The 20,559-nt window shown below is 50.1% G+C and overlaps 1 protein-coding gene across 2 annotated transcripts in view; it reads right to left on the bottom strand.

Annotated features, from left to right (window-relative positions):
* The window catches only part of NOS1 (nitric oxide synthase 1), a 102,808-nt gene continuing 82,249 nt past the window's right edge, over window positions 1-20,559 (bottom strand). For both annotated transcript variants that reach the window (XM_073881035.1, XM_073881036.1), the window contains exons 19-29: window positions 18,847-18,985; window positions 18,401-18,479; window positions 12,077-12,270; window positions 10,444-10,613; window positions 7,559-7,769; window positions 6,749-6,836; window positions 4,864-4,985; window positions 3,621-3,769; window positions 2,140-2,334; window positions 1,442-1,560; window positions 1-436 (exon numbers count right to left, since the gene is read on the bottom strand). In XM_073881035.1, the coding sequence (XP_073737136.1) occupies window positions 421-436; window positions 1,442-1,560; window positions 2,140-2,334; window positions 3,621-3,769; window positions 4,864-4,985; window positions 6,749-6,836; window positions 7,559-7,769; window positions 10,444-10,613; window positions 12,077-12,270; window positions 18,401-18,479; window positions 18,847-18,985 (1,482 nt within the window). In that variant the 3' untranslated portion in view covers window positions 1-420. The remainder of the gene's footprint in view (window positions 437-1,441; window positions 1,561-2,139; window positions 2,335-3,620; window positions 3,770-4,863; window positions 4,986-6,748; window positions 6,837-7,558; window positions 7,770-10,443; window positions 10,614-12,076; window positions 12,271-18,400; window positions 18,480-18,846; window positions 18,986-20,559) is intronic.

The following is a 20,559-nucleotide window of genomic DNA, read 5'->3' as shown; positions in this document are numbered from 1 at the left end:
AGGAGAAGGGGGGGATTCAGCAGCAGAGAGACTGGCTCAGAACCCCCTGAGCGGTCCCTGCAGCCTCTCCGGGGGGACCCCAGAACAACGGCCACATTCCAGTGATGTCATGCGCCGGTGATCTGCCCTTGTTGGGAAGAGAGAGGGGGGAAACAGTTTTGTAAGAGCCACTGTGGATTATAAAGGCATTGCATTGCAGCAGGACAACTCAAGGAGAAAACCCAAGAGGGCCAAGGAAACCACCGAGGGGCGAGGACCCAGAAGAGGAAAAACCACAGCGACAGGACGAGAGGGACAGCGGGGGCCACGCGGGGTCCCGGAGGGAAGGTTCAGCAGTGTCCACGCTTATAAAACCTGCAGCTGCCCCACCAGGGCACATGGGATGGCCCCCCTGCCATCCGTCTGGGCAAGAGGATCCAGTTAGGAGCTGAAAACCCTGTGGGAAGACAGGGGGGGAGGGAGTTAGTGCCAGGGAGGCAAAACTGCACTGTTTCCTTAGGAGCTACAGAGAAGCCACAAAGCTCTGGGCACAGGGGCTTCACTGCCCGTTCCTCGGCAGGCTCCCTGCCTCGGACAGCACCTGACCCCTAGTTGGGGCTCGTCTTGAATGCATGGACGAACTAACGAAGGAATGAATGAGTGCTTGCTCACCAACACAACTGGCCAGGAAGAGGGACAATGAAAGGGGCTTCCTGATAGGCCGAAGGAGCTGGAATCTTAAAGGCAATACAGTGAGCCCACTGGACACAAAATATGTTTTGTACATATGGGGAAAAAATGAGGCTGCTTAAGAAATGGGGTGTCTTCCCTATGCTACCGAAAATGAGACAACCCAAGTCCTACCCAATTTAACATAAAGGGCACACAGCGGTGGTTTGGAGGCACTCTGTGGGGGGGCATGGGGTGAGTGAGTGGCATTACCATCGTGGTTAAGAGGTCCCGGCCTTAAGGTGAAGTTTAGTGAGACTCAATCCAGTCTTGTGGTGCCTCACACTTTTCCCAGCAATTTCGAGAGGACCAGTGAGATTGTCAAAATAATACCAATTGGGATCTGCGTGGATGAGAACGCTCTGGGCAATCTGGGGGGTGTGGGAGGTGGTGTATAAAGGGAGGGACCTGCAGCGGGGAATACACCTTCCCGGAGGCTGGGGCCGTTATTCCACTAGGGGGCGCCCCAGGCAGACGTGGACATGCAAAACCAGGGTTCCCACACTTGGAGGGGCCTCAGAATCTCTGGAGGGCTCCTTAAAAACATAAACCTCGGTTCTCACTCCAGAGTTTCAGAGTCAGCAGGTCTGGGGTGGCCTGGGAATTTGCATTTGTAGCCCACTCTCCACTGTGGGAAAACCAGGGCAAACGAAGCCAGACATCCTCCAGCCGTTAGGACTGGGAAAAGAGGGTTCTGCCCGCCCCTCAAGCCCCTGGGAAGGAGCCTGCTTACTCATCGGTGTCTTTTTTGCTCTCCTCAATGAAGGCAATGGATTCAGATCTAAGGCGGTTGGTCACTTCATACGTTCGCAGGGTGACCCCGAAAATATCCTCATGGTACCGGTTGTCATCCTGGGGGACAGAAACAGCCCTCAAATGCCAGCCAAAGGCAGGAGAGGGACAGACACGCTGACAACCTGGAATGGAATGTCGCTAAAAAAGATGGGTTCTAAACAAACAAGATGTAACCCAGTGCCCCCTGGAGGAGCTCTGGCCTCCTAACCCAGGTGGCAAAGAACATTTCGGTTCACATCTGAACTGGCACACCTTGGACAAAAGTTTTTATGCAGTGTTCAACCTGGACAACTGCACAGGACAGTGCTGCAGCTTGGTTCTGGGGGCAGGAAGAGTCGGTTTCGGAAGGTTTCTACCCAGCTACCCAGTGATCCACCCGCTTGTTACTTTCACACACCACAGCCCCCACCCATATTTAATACACGCACCTGCACACCCAACACCCAGTCCTCCACCTTCTCTCTCAACTACGGTTTGGGACCACGGGTATCCTCTACCCTGAACCATAAGTGGGAAAATGGGAGCAGGCGGGGATGTCATCATGGCCCCTCTAATCACTGAGACAGGTGGGGTGAGGAAGAGGAGACAGGAACCAGTTGCTGACAAAGGGATCCAAGAAGCCAGCCTGTCACTTACCCTCAGCCTGCTGATGAACACGCCTGCATCCTCCACTGAGAGTTTCCCCTGCTGGGTCATGATGCGCTGGATGGCTTTGAGGACATCGGCGGCCATGGTGACATCCCCACAGACATAGATGTGGCCCCCTTGCTCCTTCAGGGCTTGGTACACCGGTTCTGCCAAATGCTCTTGCAGGATGTCCTGCACGTACTTCTGCAGGGAGCAGGAAGACCCATGAGAAGGAGCTGGGTCCTGGGCAGAGCCTGATACAGGTGACCCAGGGGAGCGGGAGGAGTGAGTAAGAGAAGGAAAGCTGATCCGAGGGTGTGCGAATGAGCTGCACCCCGTGTTGGAGCTCAGCTGTGCTGAGGACCCTCTCGAAGGTCATGCAGAACACATCCCAGAGCCATAACCCGGGGGAGCACAGGGTGGGTCACAATCTACCTGCTCCCTGGCCAATGGCCAGTGGTCCCCCCTGGGGTGTTAACACCTGTTAACTAGGTGCGGGGTACATCCTATGCTGGGGTGCCAGAGAAGCCCCAGGGCAGACAGCAAGAGATCGAGAGGTGAGGGGCTGTGAGCTCACACCTGCACAAAACCAGCTGCTGCAGGAAGAGCTGGAGTAGAAAGTGGGCTAAGAGAAAGTGGGGTGGCAACAGGGGTGTCCACCATAGCCTCCAGGGCATTTGCCTTATTTGTTCGGGATGTCTTCCACTTGTCTAGGAAACTGCCCCCAGGGTGAGGTGGACACGAAGCTGCTATGTCCTGGCACGGCTGTCCTGCTTGTAAAAACACTGGTGTACTTCCACCCCAGCTGTCAGATGGCCACTACCCACCCTCCGAGTGCCCACCCCACCCCAGCTGTCCTGGCCCCTTTCCTGAGACCCCCTGGATCTCCCCAAGATCCAGGAGGAGCACGCTCCAGTTGTGTGGCCTGTGTCCATTCTGACTGGTAGCACCTCTTGTGGACTCTTACATGTTTTTTTTAAATTCATATTTTAAAAATATTTTTATTTTGGTAAAATATGCAAAACATATCATTTACCATTTAACCATTTTAAAGTGAACAATTCAGTGGTATCTCGTGCACCACTGTCTTGTGCAACCATCACTCTATCTGGTTCTAGAACTTATTCATCATCCCAAAAGGAAATTCTGTACCCACGAGCAGTCACTCCTCATTCCCCTGCCCCAGAGCCCCTGGTAACCCCAGATCCGCTCTCTGTCTCTACGGATTTGGCTGTTCTGGATATTTCACATAAGTGGCATCCTACAATATGGGCTGTTAAATATTTTAAACCGATATTTTTTTGCTCCTGCTTCTGCTTCCTGAAGTACAGAGCAATGTCCTGGAGAATTCAGAATAGGTGAGGGGGTGACTGGGGGTGGGATACGCATGAGTGTACAAGCATGTGTGTGTGTGTGTGTGTGTGTGTGTGTGTGTGTGTGTGTGTGTATCTAGGCTGGGGTGTGGGCACTGTGCACGGGCCGGGGGTTACCTTTGGTTTGTCCGGCTCCCGGGAGTAGGCCGTGTACAGTTCTCTGAAGACCCCCTTGTTCTTGGCTTGTAGAGTCTCCTCCCTGTAGATGTGGTCTATCTTGGATTGCCGGCACCCGAACACCAGGACCATGGGGCAGGGGCTCATTCCTGGGGACCAGGAAGATCTCACGTCACTCACGGCTCTGATGCCCAATTTGGGGGGGGGTGGCTGGTGGTACCAGGGGAGGGGGTACTGGGAACCTTTGTGCACGTCACATGGATAGAGGCACATGAACACTGGGACAGGTGGGGTGTATGTACTTGCTCACAAGTACACCCATGTATACACATGCACGCACCTGCGTACACTGAGGGAAGTAGGTGAAGTGTGTTCAGATTTTAGCACACCTCCTTTCTCTAGGTCTCAATCCTTCCTTCTGCCCCCCTGGCTACTTAGCATCCCCTGCTACTGGGTCATGCCGAAAGCCCAGTCTGTGGAGCTGCACTACCCGGGTTCAAAACCCAGCTCTGTGCAATGATGAGCAACTTAACTTTCTATGTGCCCATTTCTGCAGGTACAAAATGGAAGTAATAATAGCATCTACCTCCTAGGGTTACTCTGAGATGTAAAACATTCAAGCCCAGTGAATATACAGTGAATCCTTCATCAATGTTAGCTATTCCACCAGAATGACTGGTCCATGGGGGTGGCTTTTTTTTTTTTTTAAGCTGTTTCTCTGTCTTATTCAATGCTGTCCCTTGGCACCTACAACAGTGCTTGGCATTTATTAGATGCTCAACAAATCCCTGGTTAATGCATGCCACAACTGTGGGTTTCTTTCTCTCTCCTCCTGGAGCTGATCTGTTGGGTCTCTCACACAGCAAAGCCTGCTCTTGAATAACTGCCTTTGGGACAATCCCACAAATGTACAAACACTTGATAAGGCTTAAATATTTACTCTCCTAGGGCTGCTTCAGATTTCAGATGGGTCCTAGCGTAACACAGAAATATCTTCTGGGATGGAATTTCAGGCCCTAGAACAAGCTGTGTGGGAGATTGGTCGGGACAGGTCCTTTGAAGTATAACCATGAACCTCACCTATGGGTCAGGTCAGTACTATGACCCCTCACCCCCCGCCCTCCCCCAGGGAGTGATTCAATGGAGAGAGAACTTTGTCATTCCTCTGGGTGGCTGAGCCACAGGTGGGTCTGCCCAGGTCCAGACGGGGTGGACATCACCTGGCTGCTGAATTGTGACCCACCTTTGTGTTGGATATCAAATTGCCGCTGCTGCCAGAAACTTCGGAAAGGGGCAATGCCAGTGCCTGGGCCAATGAGGATGCAGGGCACTTGGGGGTTTCGGGGCAGGTGGAAGCTGGGTGCTCTGGACAAGAGAGAGAGAATCAGAAGGCTTGCTGCGTTCAAATCTGATCAAGGGTGGCTGGGCCTTGGGTAGACCAGACGGCCGTCTTGGTGATACAGTGGGATTCCACTCTCTAGCTGGGGTCAGGTGCCCCTTATCGGAGTGGGAGGTCCCACAGCTTTGGGGAGTTCCCCAAACAGGAGCCCCTCAGTGTCTGGCTACCACTCCAATTCCCAATTTTCCTCATTGCTGAGCTAAGCCACCAAGGGCATTGTTTTAACTCAGGCCTTCCAGATCTCAGCACTGCTGATAGTTGGGGCTGCATACTTCTCTGCTAGGGGGGGTGTCCTGTGCACTGTAGGATATTGGGCGGCACCCCTGGTCTCTACCTCCTAGATGCCAGGAGCACCCTCCAGCTGTGACAAACAAAACTCTCCACAGCCTTTGCCACAGGTGCCCTGAGGGGGAAAATCAGCCCCTGCTGAGAACCACTGATGTAGGCACTGGCGAGATCTCCTAAAATCAGGGAACAGACTTCTGTGTACAGAAGAATCACCCCGTGGCGTTAACAGTGCAGAGTCTTGGGCAGTGCAGCAAATCTGGCTCAGGATACGGTATTTTTGAAGAACCATCGGGGATTCTGATGGTCATGGTATATGGACCATCCTCTGAGCACTCCTCTCTCAAGAGCTGAGAAAAATCACTGGTCAAGACCACTGTTCAGGTACAGAAGTCACTGGTTGACAAAGCAGGAACCTTACCAGCTCAGGAATGGCCCTCATTGTGAAAAATGTTTAAGTTGTAGTTTTTATCTGATGGTGGTAAGAACACTTCAATGAAATCCACCCTCTTCACAAAATTTTTAAGTGCACGATACAGTACTGTTCATCGTAGGTAGGAACGTCCTTTAAAACTGAGTTTGGGGGGCACCTGGGTGGCTCAGTTGGTTAAATGTCTGCCTTCGGCTCAGGTTGTGATCTTGGGGTCCTGGGACTGAGCCCCGCATTGGGCTCCCTACTCAGCGGGGAGTCTGCTTCTCCCTCTTCCCTCTGCCACCCTCCACCCCGCTTGTGTTTGCTCTCTCTCTGTCTCAAATAAATAAAACCGTTTAAATTTATTTGAGACAGAGAGAGAGAGAGAGAGAGGGAGGGAGGGAGCACAATAAGGCACAGTAGCAGGCAGAGGGAGAGGGAGAAGCAGGTTCCCAGGCAGGGAGCCCGATGTGGGGCTCGATCCTAGGGCCCCGGGATCATGTCCTGAGCCGAAGGCAGATGCTTAGCCGACTGAGCCACCCAGGCGCCCCAATAAATAAAAATCTTAAAAAAAAACAAACAAACACAGCTGAGTTCGAGAGAAACAGCTCTGACTGATGGGGGGAAGGTCTGGATCTTCCCCATCTCCGAAATAGTGGGAACAGATAGGGTGGTTGGTAGATAGTGGAGAGAATTTCCACCAGTCTGCAGATTTCAGGAAAGCTGAGACTGCATTTGCCGGGCTGTCTACTGTAGCCCCAGCATCTGGCACAGTACATGCACTTGATAAATATTCATTGCATTGACCTGACTTTGACTGGGGTGGCAGGGGGAGCTTGCTTAGCTGCTGCTGTGTTGCCCGTCCCAAGACCCCATTTACTTAACAGCTTGGAGTGATACTGAGTGTTGATCTCGATTCCGTCTGACTCAGCCATTTCTCCAGAACCCTTGAGGCTGGTCCACCCAGCCCAGCTCAGGACATGAGTATGCAGATTTGGGACAACTGCTCATTTCTCTTCATTTGCCACTCACCCTCTCACGAAACATGGGACCACTTCGTCAGCCTGTATCTGGTTGAGCCAGGAGGAGCACACACCGTGGTGAATTGGTCCTTCTCCATCTGGCAGAATAAGCAAAGTGGTCTGGTGCGCCTACTGCCCCCAGGGTTCCCCGTCACTGGCCTCCCCCTCCCTCCAGTGCAGAAGCTCACAAGCCCATGCCAAGTTTCTGCCTTGGAATTCCCTGTCTGGATCCTCTGAAGGGGAAGCGGGTATGGTATAGTGAAACTGCCCAGGGTCGCCGTGGGTAAGGGTGGGTCGGATTCGCAAAGGTCTCAGTCAGTGTGCTCCCGGTGGCCTTCCAGGATCCCGGTCTTGGAGCTCTCTCAGGCACCATGCATTTTAATTGCTTTATCAAGGAGGGAAATTATGGGAGACAAATGCTAGGATATCTGACTGACCTACAACCAGGAGACTTCATGCAGCAGAGACCTCCCCCCTCCGAGGGATGGGTGGGGGTGGCTTGATCCAGTTGCTGCCTTGGTGGGGGAGGGATGAAATGATGAAGGCAGTAAAAGCACTCTCAGGCTTTGGGAGCAGAGGAAGCTTTCAAGTGCACATCTTCCCTCCTTCCTGACTCTGCACAGGGTTGGCTCCGCCTAAGGGGACAGTCTGCCTGCCCTGCTTCTTCCCCCAGTTCCTGGCCTTGGGGTGGGTCTCCTCTTGGGGATTTGGGATTTGGCAGCCCTGCAGAGGCCCCTGGGGAACAAATGCAGACCCAGGGGGCTCTCCCGGGGCCTCTGCAAATGCAGACCGAGGGGGCTCTCCCCAGGCCTCTGCCTACCTCGGGTGCGGTAGGAGACAATGGCCACGGTGAGGTGCACCTCGTCGGGGTACATGTCTGGGGAGGAGCTGATGGAGTAGTAGCGGGGCTGCAGCAAGGACAGCTGGGTCAGGAGCAGGGTGGCAGGCATCTGGATGGACGGGAACTCCTCCAGCACCTCCACGATGGTGGGGTTCTTGCCCCACTTCCATTCCTCGTACTCCTGCAAACCCTGTGCCAAGGAGAGGGATGCAGAACTTGCACCCTGCTCCGGGTACACATTTCCAGGGAGGGCATCAGAACATCTGGGGAAGGAGGTCAGGAGTGATAAGGATACCTAACACTCACACAGTAATTACTCCGCAGCCAGGTCTAAATTCTTACGACGACCTTATGAAATACATATGACTGTTGTCCCTATTTTATAGCGGGGGAAACTGACAAACACAGAAGCTCTTTGGCTTGGAGGCAGTGATTCTGGATTTTGAGTCTAGGTCAGGGGGTGGCAAACTTCAGCCCAAAAGGTCAATGTGGCTTACTACGTGTCTGTAGGGCTCATGAGCTCAGAGCTGTTTTTACATGTTTAAATTGTCGGGGTAAAGGATCAAAAGAAGGATACTATTTCATGACACGAGAATGTGATATGAAATTCGAATTTCTGTCCCATAAATAAGATATGACTGGAACCTGGCCATGCTGACTCACTTAGGTACTGTCTATGCTGTTGGGTTATAATGGTGTAGTTTAATGGTTGTGAGACGGACCTCATGGACCGTGAGCCTAAAATACTTACTACCAGACTCTTCATGGAAAAAAGCTGCTGACCCCTGCTCTAGGCAGTGTGGCCCCAGCATTTGTGCTCCTAACAATATAGGTCCTGCCACATGCAAAGGTCAGGAGAAAAGCACTCTGGAGAGTGTCATGATTTGCTGGTATGGAATGCAGACCTGTGACCTGTGAATTTGCAGGGCTGCAGATGCATCGGCAGGGAGCATAGGTCAAGTTCAAGACGGTGAATGACAGCCCCAAAGGAAGAGGTTAGGGTGTGGAGGACCGCTTGCAGGGGCTTGTGGACAGCAAAGCCCAGCTGCTACCAGGAAACAGAGGAACTCTCTGGGGCTCTGGAATTAGGTTTTCCTACATCTCAGAAGCTGCTCTGGGCAGTCCCTGATTGCTTATAGAACAGGCTCAGATTTTGAGGGGTAAAGCTTACTGTAAGTGTACCTTATAACCAAGCTTTCCTCCACATTCCTAAAGATCATCCTTGCTTTATTGATAGGGTATGGCATCCTTGAGAACGTGCCTCCCAGACCTCCAGCCTCACTGACCTTGACCTGCAGGGGTGCAATCTGCCAAGAGCCTCAGGAACTGCTCTCTGAAATGGACGTCCACGGGAAACAGACATGGATCACCCATTTTGGTCCTTCCTAAGGCTGCGGCTGCAGTTCCAGATGCTTCCATTCACAGTTCCTTCCCTCTCTGTCACTCGGAGTCAGACTTGTTGGAGATCTGATGGTCCTCCCAGCCTTATCGGACTCTTGCCCATTTTCCCCCTCACACAGGTGTTTCCCTTAATAAAAATCCTCGCTTATTTAATCCCACCTTGGAGTTTGTGCTCTTCAGAAGAAACAGGCTAATACGTACAGTTTATCAAATTCTACTTGAACTCATCCCATGCAAACAGCGCAATCTCTGATCCCTCTTAAAGCAGCCCCTCCCCCATTAATTAAAATTTTAAAGTTATACATGTACATCGTGTACAAAGTTAAACAATTCTGCGAAGTTTACGAAGAAAATTAATGTTCTACTTCTCCGATCTGTTTCCAACTCCCCAGAGTGAACCACTTACAACTCTCTAAGTGTTCCTTTTCATGTCTGTTTTCTCATTTCTAAATATAGCCGACCCTCTAACAACATGGGTTTGAACTGCGCAAGTCCACTTATATGCAGATTTTTTTTGATAAATGTAATAGAGGACTGTAAATGAATTTTCTCTTCCTTATGATTTTCTTTTCTCCAGCTTACTTTATGGTAAGAATACAGTATATAATACATAAAACATACAAAATATGTGTTAATCAACTGTTTATGTTCTCAGTAAGGCTTCTGGTCAACTGTAGGCTAAATTAGTGGTTAAGTTTTGGGGGAGTCAAAAGTTACATGTGGATTTTCTACTGCACAGGGGGTCAGCACCCCAATCCCCACGTTGTTTCCCAAGGACCAGCTGTAACATACATTCTTTGAATTAGCCTTTTCCTGTCGGCCCATCATACGTCCCTCTCCTGGACAGCAGAAGAAAGCCAAGCCATCCTTTGCTGATGGCTTGCTTAGTGGGGAGGAGCCCCCACTGGGAGAAGTCTGGGTAGTCCTCCTGGGTAGAAGTCTTACTGAGTAAGATTTTGCAGCAGCTTGGGGCAAGCAAGTCCTAGGTTTCAAAGCGAGGGTGGTAGAAATGTTTGATGCATTTTACCATCATAGGGCCTCCTCTGTCTTGCAAGTCCTACCAATAGCTCCTCGGTGTTGGGAAAGGCCTCTCTAAAACAGGGTACTGTGGGATTCTTCTCTGTTTCTTTTCCTTCTAAGCATGGGCTCAGATGGAGCTAATGGAAACTCAAGAGTTCCAAAGGAAGGAGGAACAAGAGTTAGAACAGTAATTTCTACTGGGCCAGAGAGCTCTGAGATTCAACAGGGCTACCCTCGTTCTGTCAGACCTTAGTTAGAACGAGCGGGGAGGGTGAGGACAAGCCAAAATGGACTAGCCAATATGGCGACCATCTGCAAACTGAAAATCGGCAGCTCTTGCTCCACACTGCCATCTGCTGGACGACTGTTGTAATAGCTACATAACTCTCCACCGACTCAGAGGTGAAAGGTACCCTTGGGGTTGTAGGGGGCCAGGGACCCACCTTGCTGAGGACCAGCAGACGCTGCTTCTCTTTCTCGCTGGTGGCCAGGGAGGCAAACTGCTGCAGCTGCAATGGCGTTGGCGGCGTGGTGATGTCCAGGTAGTACTTGAAGGCCTGGAAGATGGTGCAGGGCGGGAGGCGGTGCTCGTCTGTCCAGTTACTGATGACTCCTATGGAGGTACAATGGAGGTGAGGGGTGGATGGGGGAAGGAGAGTCTGAGCTCCAAGGGCTTGGGTCTAAGTCAGGAAGGCCAGATTTTCTCCTGGGGCAGAGGTTGGGGCCGGGTGAGCCAAGCAATCCCTTGGCTTGTCACCTTCCATGTCCCACATCTAGACCCAGGGTTCTGGGGACCCTGTGATCGCCTCATGCATGCAAGGAGCATATCCAAAATCAACTGAGCAAATTAGTTCAAAAATTAAAAAACAAACCAATATTAAAATAGCATGAGACAGTCCGTCCTCTGGCATTCTACGCAGTGAGCCCCGCACCGAGCACGAGCTAGGAGTCTTATTTTGGTTCTGTCTGACCTCTCATGGTGTTGGCCCCTCAAACCTCTAAGTGGGATTCCAGTGTTTAAAATGACAAACATGCCTAACACTTTGCTAGCACTTTCTATATGCCAAGTGCTATTCTCAGCACTTTATATTATTAACTCACTTAGTCCTCACAACAACCCTAGGTGGTGGGTGCTATTACTATCCCCATTTTGCAACTGAGAAAAAGGGAAGCACAGAGAGGTCAAGGAATTTGCCGAAGGTAACACAGCTCATAGGCATGAAGTCAGGCAGTCCTGCCCCAGACCTTGTTCTAACTACCACACTGTACGGTTTCTGTGTAATTTTCCATGGCATATAGCCCCAAGCATAGCGTCTACTTTATCAGGGGCTCAACCCAAGATAAAAAGTGCTGTTCCAACACGAAGAAGAACCGGCTGGGTTGGATTTATTAATATAAAGTGTTGTCTCTCCAAAGTGGTATCGCCCAAAGGACTTTTCAGTTGGGCTTTGACCATATGCTATTTTTCACATTCTGCTCTGACCGTACACTCTAGCTCCTTTGTAAAGGGGCTATGTTATCATATTCTGGGCTATCAGGTAAGGTCACCATGGTTCCTGGTTCCTGAGCCTGAGCTCACCTGTGCCTCCTGAAATGAAGCCCTGAGACCCATTTGCCTTTGAAAGTTCTTCAACAGAAGGGTCAAGGATGGTCACTGAAACAGACCAGAACCTGATCTAATTAATGATGGTTCAACCTTGAGTGCGCCATATAGTGCCTCTTGATTTTAAGAGGAGGGAGGGGTACACATCAGCTGCTGTTTATTCGGTGGGCAGTGAGGCGAGGGTGATGAAGGAAGGCAGAAGCCCCTTCCCCCAAGGACGAGCTATGGATGTCCTGGCATCATGGACATTGGCTCAGCCAGTTGGGCCATGGTGGTTCAGCCATGAGAAAGGAGGAGTCTTCAGTCTCATAAGCTGGAGGAGACAGAGACCCACTCTTCCGCCTGGACTGGTGATTGGGAAGAAGGATGGGTCTCCTCTTCCCCAGACACCCACTGCTTCTGGGACTCCCCGGAGAAGGGGAGGGTTCTCAGGAGGCGCCAGGTGAGGGGCCCCCCCGCCCTGCTGTGGTTACCCAAAGCCGTGTTTCGCTCCTCCAGCAGCTCCACCTTCACCAGCTGGTTGACCGGGGGTGCGTCCTCCAGCCGCTCCATCAGGGCGTTCACGAGGTCCTCGCAGTTGCCAGGGAAGACACCCAGGTGGTCCCCAGGCTGGTACTGTAGCTCCTGATTCCCATTGGTGTGCAGACGCACGAAGATGGTTGATCGGCTGGAGGGAAAGGCGGGGAACAGTCGGAGAAGTCACCAGCTACTGCCTCCTTTGTCTCTTTTTGTGGCTGCAATCCCCCTCCGTTCATTCTCCGTGGGGCCGAGGCCAATGAGCCCTGTGCCCCCATCATTCCAACCATGGCTTTAAGCAGGTCACCCAAGAGCTCCTCAGTGCAAATCCATTGCCAAGTCCCGAGCACTCATCTTGCTCATGGAACCAGCACATGGAACCAGCTCACTTCCTCCTTCTCAACTCCCTTCTCCTGGGTTCTAGCACCCCACGCTCTCCCAATCTTCTGTCATTTGGCAGTTTCTTCTCCTCTCCCCAAACTCTGGCCACTAGAGCACCTCAGGGTTCAGTCCTCAGATTCCTTGCTTTTTTATCTTCCCCAACCTACCTCTCTCCATAGCACTTACTGGTGTCTGCCTTCTTGTGGAGTTTATATCATCCTGTGGTTTGTGGTCTGCCCTCCCCTGCCTACCGCCCCTCCCCACCCCCAGCCTCCAGGACAATTTCAAATTCCAGAGGGCAAGGAATCTGTTTTGTCCACTGCTCTATTCCTGGCAAGGAGGACAGTGCACAGCACATAGTTGGTACTCAAGAAATATTAGATGAAGGAACCTCAGACTCTCAGGGTTAACCAGTTGCCAGAACAGACTCTGTTCTCAGTACCAACTGGGGTTCTCCCAGGAATCACGACCCCAAGCAGTGGAGTCCCCAGTCTGTGTCACGCCATCTCTCCTGGGAATCCTAAGGTCTTCCCCGCCGCCTTTTGTAAGTGTGGTTGCACGGGGGGGGGGGCTCCTCATATTATAAAGGGAAAGACATTTGGTCTTGGTTGTGCACAAATCCACCCATAAAAATGAGAGATCCAAGGAGAAAACACACGGAGAAATTGATTTATGTCCTGCCAGATCCTTCCCTTTTCCATTGGTTTTTGTATTTTAAGGGCAGGAGGCCCATGCTAAAGGAGGGCTTCAAGAATGAATTTTCAGACTACGATCATTCTGGTCCTTTAAAAGGTTTTAGTACAGACATACTGCATTTTACACAATACCTGAGAACTTGGGGGCTGATTACACTTCGGTAAGTCAGATTCTTTGTCCTCTTTGGGTTCCGTAGGCATTTCAGATCTGCTTTTCTTCATTGCCAACTGGTTCTTATTCAACATGAAGTTTCTACATTCTCCATGGTATGTAAATCAACACTTGAATAGATCAATGGGACTCGCTATATAAAGGAGTCTCTGGCACACCCAAGAACCCTTTTGTGCTGCAAATAGCCACCGTTATTAGAAATAGTTGTGCTGGCACATTTACTTTTTTGCAAGTATTTTCTCGAAGCAAGGCACCCCTGTCCTTCTTATGGTGGGGAAAATTGGTGGCTGACATTGTGAATGGTGGTGTCAGGGCCTGGGGTCCCATTCTCCTTTCCTGGACAGATTTTGCTATCTCTGGGGCACTAATCTTGTCAATTATACAGACTTGCACGGCTGATTCGGCTCTGAGCTCATTCGGATTCCTGGTTCCTGGAGAGCAGAGACACCATCACCTCCTGCCAGCTCCAGGGTTAGAATTAGCAGAGGCTGACAGCCAGCAGGGGGCGCTGTGGGGCTGCTAATTTCGGAGCCTCCTGCACCAACCACAGGAAGCCTTTGAAAGGCCCCCAAATCAATTCCCACTTTCTCCCAGATCATCACGATTTCTTTCAGAAGTATATTTGCCTCCATTCTGGCCGGTACAAAATAGAAATGCGGAGGACCCGAACTTGCTGAGCTGGCTCATGCTCACAGCCATTTCCCCCAAGTAAGTCCTCTTGAACGTGACACAAGGTGGTCAGGCAGACAAAGGGCAGGAATGGGGAGGCAGTTGACAGATTAGCTAGGTGGCCCAGGCTCTGCCAGGGCTGGGAATTTAACCAAGGGGATGTTTCATGCCTCTGGTCAGACGTGGCTTGCTGAGACCCCCAGGCTGAATGGCTGTGTGGCCTCAGGGCATCCTGGTGGGCTGGTCTTTGAAGCCTTGTTGGGGAAGCAGATTCCCCCCCAACCCTCTCTCTCGGTAGCACTAATCTGGAGACCAGTCGTCTCAGTTCTGCTGGGGGTTTTAAGTATAGGATTTTGTAAGCTTTTTTTTTTTTTTAAAGCTTGGGACACATATGGCCATTGAGAAGTATGGGGGGAGGGGAGAAAGGGCAGAAAGGGCAGTGTGGGAAGGTAGTGGTCATTTGGGGGCTCTCCATCCCCTCCTCCAGACTCCAGAAGCACAACACACACACACTCACACACCCACACACACGCACGCACGTATGCTTGGCAGTGGTCCAATGACAGGTTCACTGATGAAACAACAGTCTGCTAACGTCCAGCATTAAATGGAAAAAAAATAGCTAATGTTCATTCTTTAAGGAAAAGAATAAACATTGTAAGTTTTATTCATTCAGCAAATTTGTGTTGAGTGTCAGGCACTGCTTTAGGCACTGTGAGACAGTGATGGGTCTGGGGTTCCATTCTCATTGAGTGTCCAATTCTCATTGAGAAGCAACTTAAAAAGGTCCCAGAGGGAAGGGTGGGTGGTGATGGGTTGGGGGCAGTGGGCTGAGTGATCATCAGGTAGGATGATCAGGGAGGCCTCTGTCGTGACGTGATATCTGAACAGAGATCTGAACAATGAGAAAAAGGGGACATGCAAAGATCTGTTTGGGAAGAGTGTTCGCATGTGCAAAGGCCCTGGGGTAGGAAAAGGTGTGGCATATTTGGAGAAGGGAAAGAAGGCTGGAATGTTTGGAGAGTGGTCAACACAGATGTGGGGGGTGGGAGAAGGAGATTAGACTGCTGGGCAGAGGCTATATCATGAGGGCTTCATCATGACCTGTCATGGCAAGAGGTTTGGAGGTCTCCTCAATCCAGTGGGAAGCCACTAGAAGGTGTAAAGCTATGGAGTGATACGATTCAATTTACATTTTTCCAAGATTGGTCTGGCTGCTATTTGGAAATGGAGCTTTGAGAGAAAAGCCAAGAAACAAGGAGACAAGTTAGGGTCTACTGTAGCCACTCATACCATCGATGAACATGGCTTTGCTCAAGGTGGCTGCTGTAGGTCTGAGATGAAGTTGAAAGTCAAGTCCCGGAGGACCAGCTGAGGGCCGGACACGCAGTGTGAGAGGGGGAGAGGAAGCAAGAAAGATGCTGGAGTTTTTGGCTTAAGCCAAATGTTGATGTTCTCCGTTGAAACGGGGAAGGCCAGAGAGAAGCAATTTCATCCAAGGAGAGATGAGAATCAAGAGGTCCCCCACCAAGAACTGTCTATTGTAATAACCCACCACTCTCCGTGATGCCCCAGCACTCAGCCCCCGCTTCTGCACCTTTGTTCCTGCTAGCCTCTGCCTAGATGTCGCTCCTCTGTTCTCATTCCCTTTCCAAAGCCTACCATGCGCTTCCCCTCCTTTGGACCTGTAGGACTTATGATCAATGATCACGGCACCTGTTACAGCTCCATTATACTCCCTTCTGTATTGTTTGCTAATTGGTGTACTTAGAAAATGTATTTCCTGGCCAGACAGTAACTGTGGTCACTTTTCTCTTTAGATGTGCAAGGATCACCGTCAGAAGGCTGTTTACTTCCTCCTAAGCACTTTGCTTGCAATTAAGGGTCTGGGAGGCGGGGAGTAATTTGTGATATCTCACTTATGGCTTCCTGGCCCAAACAGCCTGACTTTGGGCTGATTTGGGCAGGGAAAAACGGGAGAGAGTATCATGCTTTTTTTACTTGATCATCCCTTAAAACAAACCAACAACTTATAAAGCTGGAGATGGTAGTAAGCCTGAAAATAGGTCACGCTCCAGAGTGTGCTTCTAAAGAGAGAGATACCTACATACAATTTGATCCTTTTTGTGCTAATTCACGACTGATTCTAATACTAGCTTCTGGTTCCTAACCTTGCTGAAATATTCAGTCTCTTGTAAGTCACTCAGCATAGAGTCAGCTACCCTTTCCAGAGGTGAGTGGGGGTTATTCTGGGACTTTGGTCCAACTTAGCATCAGAACATTTGCAAAGGACCTTGCTTTTTATGTACCATGGTTTAGGGAGTAATTTTTGTGATTTGGTCTTTCACAGTTTGTTGCTAAAGGAAATTTCCAATGGATTCTTAGTCTCTTCTCTTCCATGCTACTGAAGTCATCCCTTTCCACAGGGCAGAAATGGGAAGTAAGGGTGCATATTTCAAACACAAGGTCCCTCTCTGTATCAGAGATCCCTATTCTCCAAATGCTGCGTTTAACTAATTATTCAAAGGGATTCATTTCCCAACCCATTTCTTTAATGTTTGAGGATCTAAGTGAGTACATGAGAGCTTGGGGGCTTCATCCTGCTGATAACTCCATTAGAGGCCTGAAGTCCATGTAGAAAGCATGCATACTAAATTTGCAGGTGTTTGAAGCTGGGATGGACAAGGAAGGGTAATGGGAAGTTATGATACGCTAGTTGTTTTGTGCACCTCGTCTTTGACACAGCAGCCTTGCAATGCTCTTGAGGACACCTGGGTAGCCATTCGGCATGCTCACTTTGGAGTTGGAGAACCAAGTCTATGTGACCTTGAAAAAGTCCCTTGCATTATCTACTTGTCACTTTCCATATTTAAAACATCGATGATGGGGCGCCTGGGTGGCTCAGTCAGTTGAGCGTCCGACTCTTGATTTCAGCTCAGGTCATGGTTGTGGGATCAAGCCCCGCGTCCGGCTCCACACTCAGTGGGGAGTGTGCTTGAGATTCTCTCTCTCCCTCTCCTTCTGTCCCTCCCTGCCTAAAATAAATAAATAAGTCTTTAGAAAAATTTTAAAAAAATGCCGATGGTAATAGTCCCAACTTCCTGGGCTGGTCAAGAGTTCTGGGAGATCCCGCACAGAGAGGACTCAAAACAGGGCTTGGCACACAGAAAGCTCTAGAGAAATGTCAGCAATCTGTAGAGACACTGTTCTCATTCTGCACAAGGAGACAGGGGCTTGGAGGACCTGAGTGACTGGCCCACGGTCACATGGCTAGTGTGCAGCAGAGCTGGGGTCAGAACCCAGGGCTGTCCAGCTCATAAGCCCACTCTGTACTAAAGAATCAAGATTTCAAAAGATCGGCATGGGCTGTAACGGGAAAGTGAAAAAAGATGCCATTCCTTAGGGCTCAAGGCAAAGGACTTCATTAAGGCCAAAAATCTTATTTACACAAGTTGAGGGATGGGCAGTCCTGGCTCACTCACTTTGAAAAGAGCAGCAAGGATGTAAGCTTAACGGGAGAGCAGGCATGGCCCCCAGGACAAAGCCCGTGATCCTGGGCGACATCCGTGTGTCCTGCTCACATTGGGGGCGGGCTGTAATGGCTCTAGTGCATGTGGCAGCCATGACAGGTCCTCCCCTGTGCTGTGACCAGGCCTGGGAAGGACACTGCCTGCAGGACATTGTGTCCTTTTACTAAAACGAAAGGCGTGGGAAACTGGGTCTGAGGAAGCACGATCTGAAGCAATCAAAACCCAGGAGAGATTGGTCAATGTCCTTGGCTCTTAGCAGGTCTCTCATTTGGAAGAACGGAGTTTGTTTTGGGTATGACCAGAGTATAACTGAGATCACTATAGAGTGCTAGGAAGATGACCTTTGGTTATAGCAATAGTAAGATAATTTCTAACAATTAGGACTTTGAAACACAGAGTGGGCTGTTTGGTGAGGTAATGAACCTCCCGTCATCCCAAAGGAATTTAAGCAGCGTCTGGGTAGCCCGTTTTCGGGACTCTAGAGAAGAATCACCCACAAGGAGGAAATGTTCTCTGACTAGGATGCTCTGGTACAATGAACATGAGCAGTTTGACAAGGGTGCGGTCTATATTAAAAATTCCTCATAAAACCTTTCCCTTTCGGCTTTCCACGATGATCATCAGCATCTCCTCTCTTGGTCCCTCTAGGTGGGAGCTTGGCAAAGGGAGAGCAGGAAAACGTCGATGCTACAGAGCAACAAGGGCACCTCAATGGCACTTGGGATGGTCTTGGGAAGCCAGCCCCCCCGAGTCAACCAGGGCTCCTCCCTGATGGTGGGGGGGGTGCATCTGGAGCACAGGTGGGGAACCCCGAGCCAACCAAGGTGCTCCTACCTGGATTTAGGGCTCTGAAGGTTTTGACGGCTGAGGAGTCGAGCGGCTGACACCCGCTTTTTGTGGACATTGGAGAGACCTGCGGTGAGAACAACAGTCTCCCTGAGATGCGGTTAAGGCACGGCCAGCCCAGAGCCTCCAGCTTCTCCTGACTCTCTCCTCACGCTCCCACTGTCCTCTGGGGGTGAAGCGAAGAGATGAAAGAGAAGACATGGCGGGGTGGGGGTGGGCTGTGGATAATGCAGAAGCAGAAGCAAATCTGGCTGAGCTGAGCTGAGAAGAAGGTTTGGGGGTAACGTGCCGCCCTGCTGGACGCGCATTTGTTTTCGGAGCACGGCGCTGAAGGGAGACAGAAGCCATGACACCCAGCTCCTCGTGGCACCTTTCCCCTCCCCCCGCCGTCCTGCAGCGCCCCCCCGGCCCCCCCGAGGAGGGTGTGGGGGTACCTTGCGTAAGCTCTGGAGCTTCGGCCACGTAGGTGAGACGGAACTTGTTCCTTTTCCAGCTGCGGTCATTGCTGATGAGGGAGTTGTTGGCCTTCTCGATGTTGACGTCATCTCCCACGCAGAACACATCGCAGGCTGCCTGTGGCGCACACAGGGCTCTGGGTGACCCCGTCCAGCCAAGAGGGGCTCTCCGCCGACAGCTCCCAGTGCATGGCATCCATGCACTCCTCCGCCCACCTGTCCCTTCATCTGTCCGCCGACCTGCCCTCCTTCCCTTCTCCCTTCCCTCCCTCCCTCTTTCCTTCCTCCCTCCCTCCCTTCCTTCCTCCCTTCCCCCTCCTTCCTTCCATTTGTCATCCATCCTTCCATCCCTCCATCTAAGCCTTTCTTTTTCTTTCTTTCTTTCTTTCTTTCTTTTTCTTTCTTTTTTCTTTCTTTCTTTCTTTTCTTTTTTCTTTCTTTCTTTCTTTCTTTTCTTTCTTTCTTTCTTTCTTTCTTTCTTTCTTTCTTTCTTTCCTTTCTTTCTTTTCTTTCTTTTTTTTCTTTCTTTCCTTCTTTCCTTCTTTCTTTCTTTCTTTCTTTCTTTCTTTCTTTCTTTCTTTCTTTCTCTTTCTTTCTTTCTTTCTCTCTCTCTCTCTCTTTCTTTTTCTTTCTTTCCTTCCTTCCTTCCTTCCACTCACCCACCCACCCATCCACCCATCTATCCATCCCACCACCTACCCGCCAGCCACTCATCCATCAATCTATCCACTAATCCATCCTATATTTTTTGAATGCCTTTGATGTGCTGTATATATCAGATTTACTGATTAATGACGTTAGGATTTAACCTCTATTTAATATGTAACTTTTATGTCATTTATTCCTAAAACCAATATTTGTAGAGGCCTAACATTAAGCAAGAAAATAAACACCTTAGGGGTGCCTGGGTGGCTCAGTCGGTTAAGCGTCTGCCTTCTGTTCAGGTCATGATCTCAGGGTCCTGGGATGGAGCCCTGTGTCAGGCTCCCTGGTCAGTGGGGAGTCTGCTTCTCCCTCTCCCTCTGGCCCTTCCCCTGCTTGTGCTCTTTCTCATATAAATAAATATGAGATGCACTCTCATGCACTCTCATGCACTCTCAGATAAATAAATAAAAATCTTAAAAAAATAAAATCTTAAAAAAAGAAAATAAACACTTTAGAACTTCCTATCTCTTCCTCTAAAGATTTAAACAATTACATTAAAAGCAGAACATATTGAATGTTTGAACACCTGCCTATGAATTTTTCTCTTCTTTCTTTCTTTTTTGCCAAGTTCCTAAGTTCTCTGACTTTAGAAATCCTAAGAATTACCATTTGGGATTCAGGTTTTTGGGATAAAAGCCATGGATAATTCAAGAGTGGTTTTTTTGTTTTTGTTAAGAGAGAGAGAGAGAGAGCACATGAGCAAGGGGGGGGCAGAGGGAGAGGGAGAGAGAGAGAATCTTAAGCAGACTCTGTGCTGAGCGCAGAGCCTGATGTGGGGCTCAATCCCATGATCCTGAGATCATGACCTGAGCCACAACCAAGAGTCAGATGCTTCCTTCCTTCCCAGGCTGCCCCAAGTGCCCCAATTCAAGAGATCTTTAAGGGTAGCTTTACCCATTTTTTGGCCTTGTGTTGATTTTCAGACAATCTAAACATCCATCAACTGATGAATGGATAAACAAGATATGATATATACATACAACAGAA

Source organism: Callorhinus ursinus, unplaced genomic scaffold (genome assembly GCF_003265705.2).
Source record: "Callorhinus ursinus isolate GAN/ISIS: 27379988/994484 unplaced genomic scaffold, GSC_fseal_2.0 scaffold41, whole genome shotgun sequence".
Taxonomy (NCBI): Eukaryota; Metazoa; Chordata; class Mammalia; order Carnivora; family Otariidae; genus Callorhinus; species Callorhinus ursinus.
This window is presented reverse-complemented; position numbering and strand designations above follow the sequence as displayed.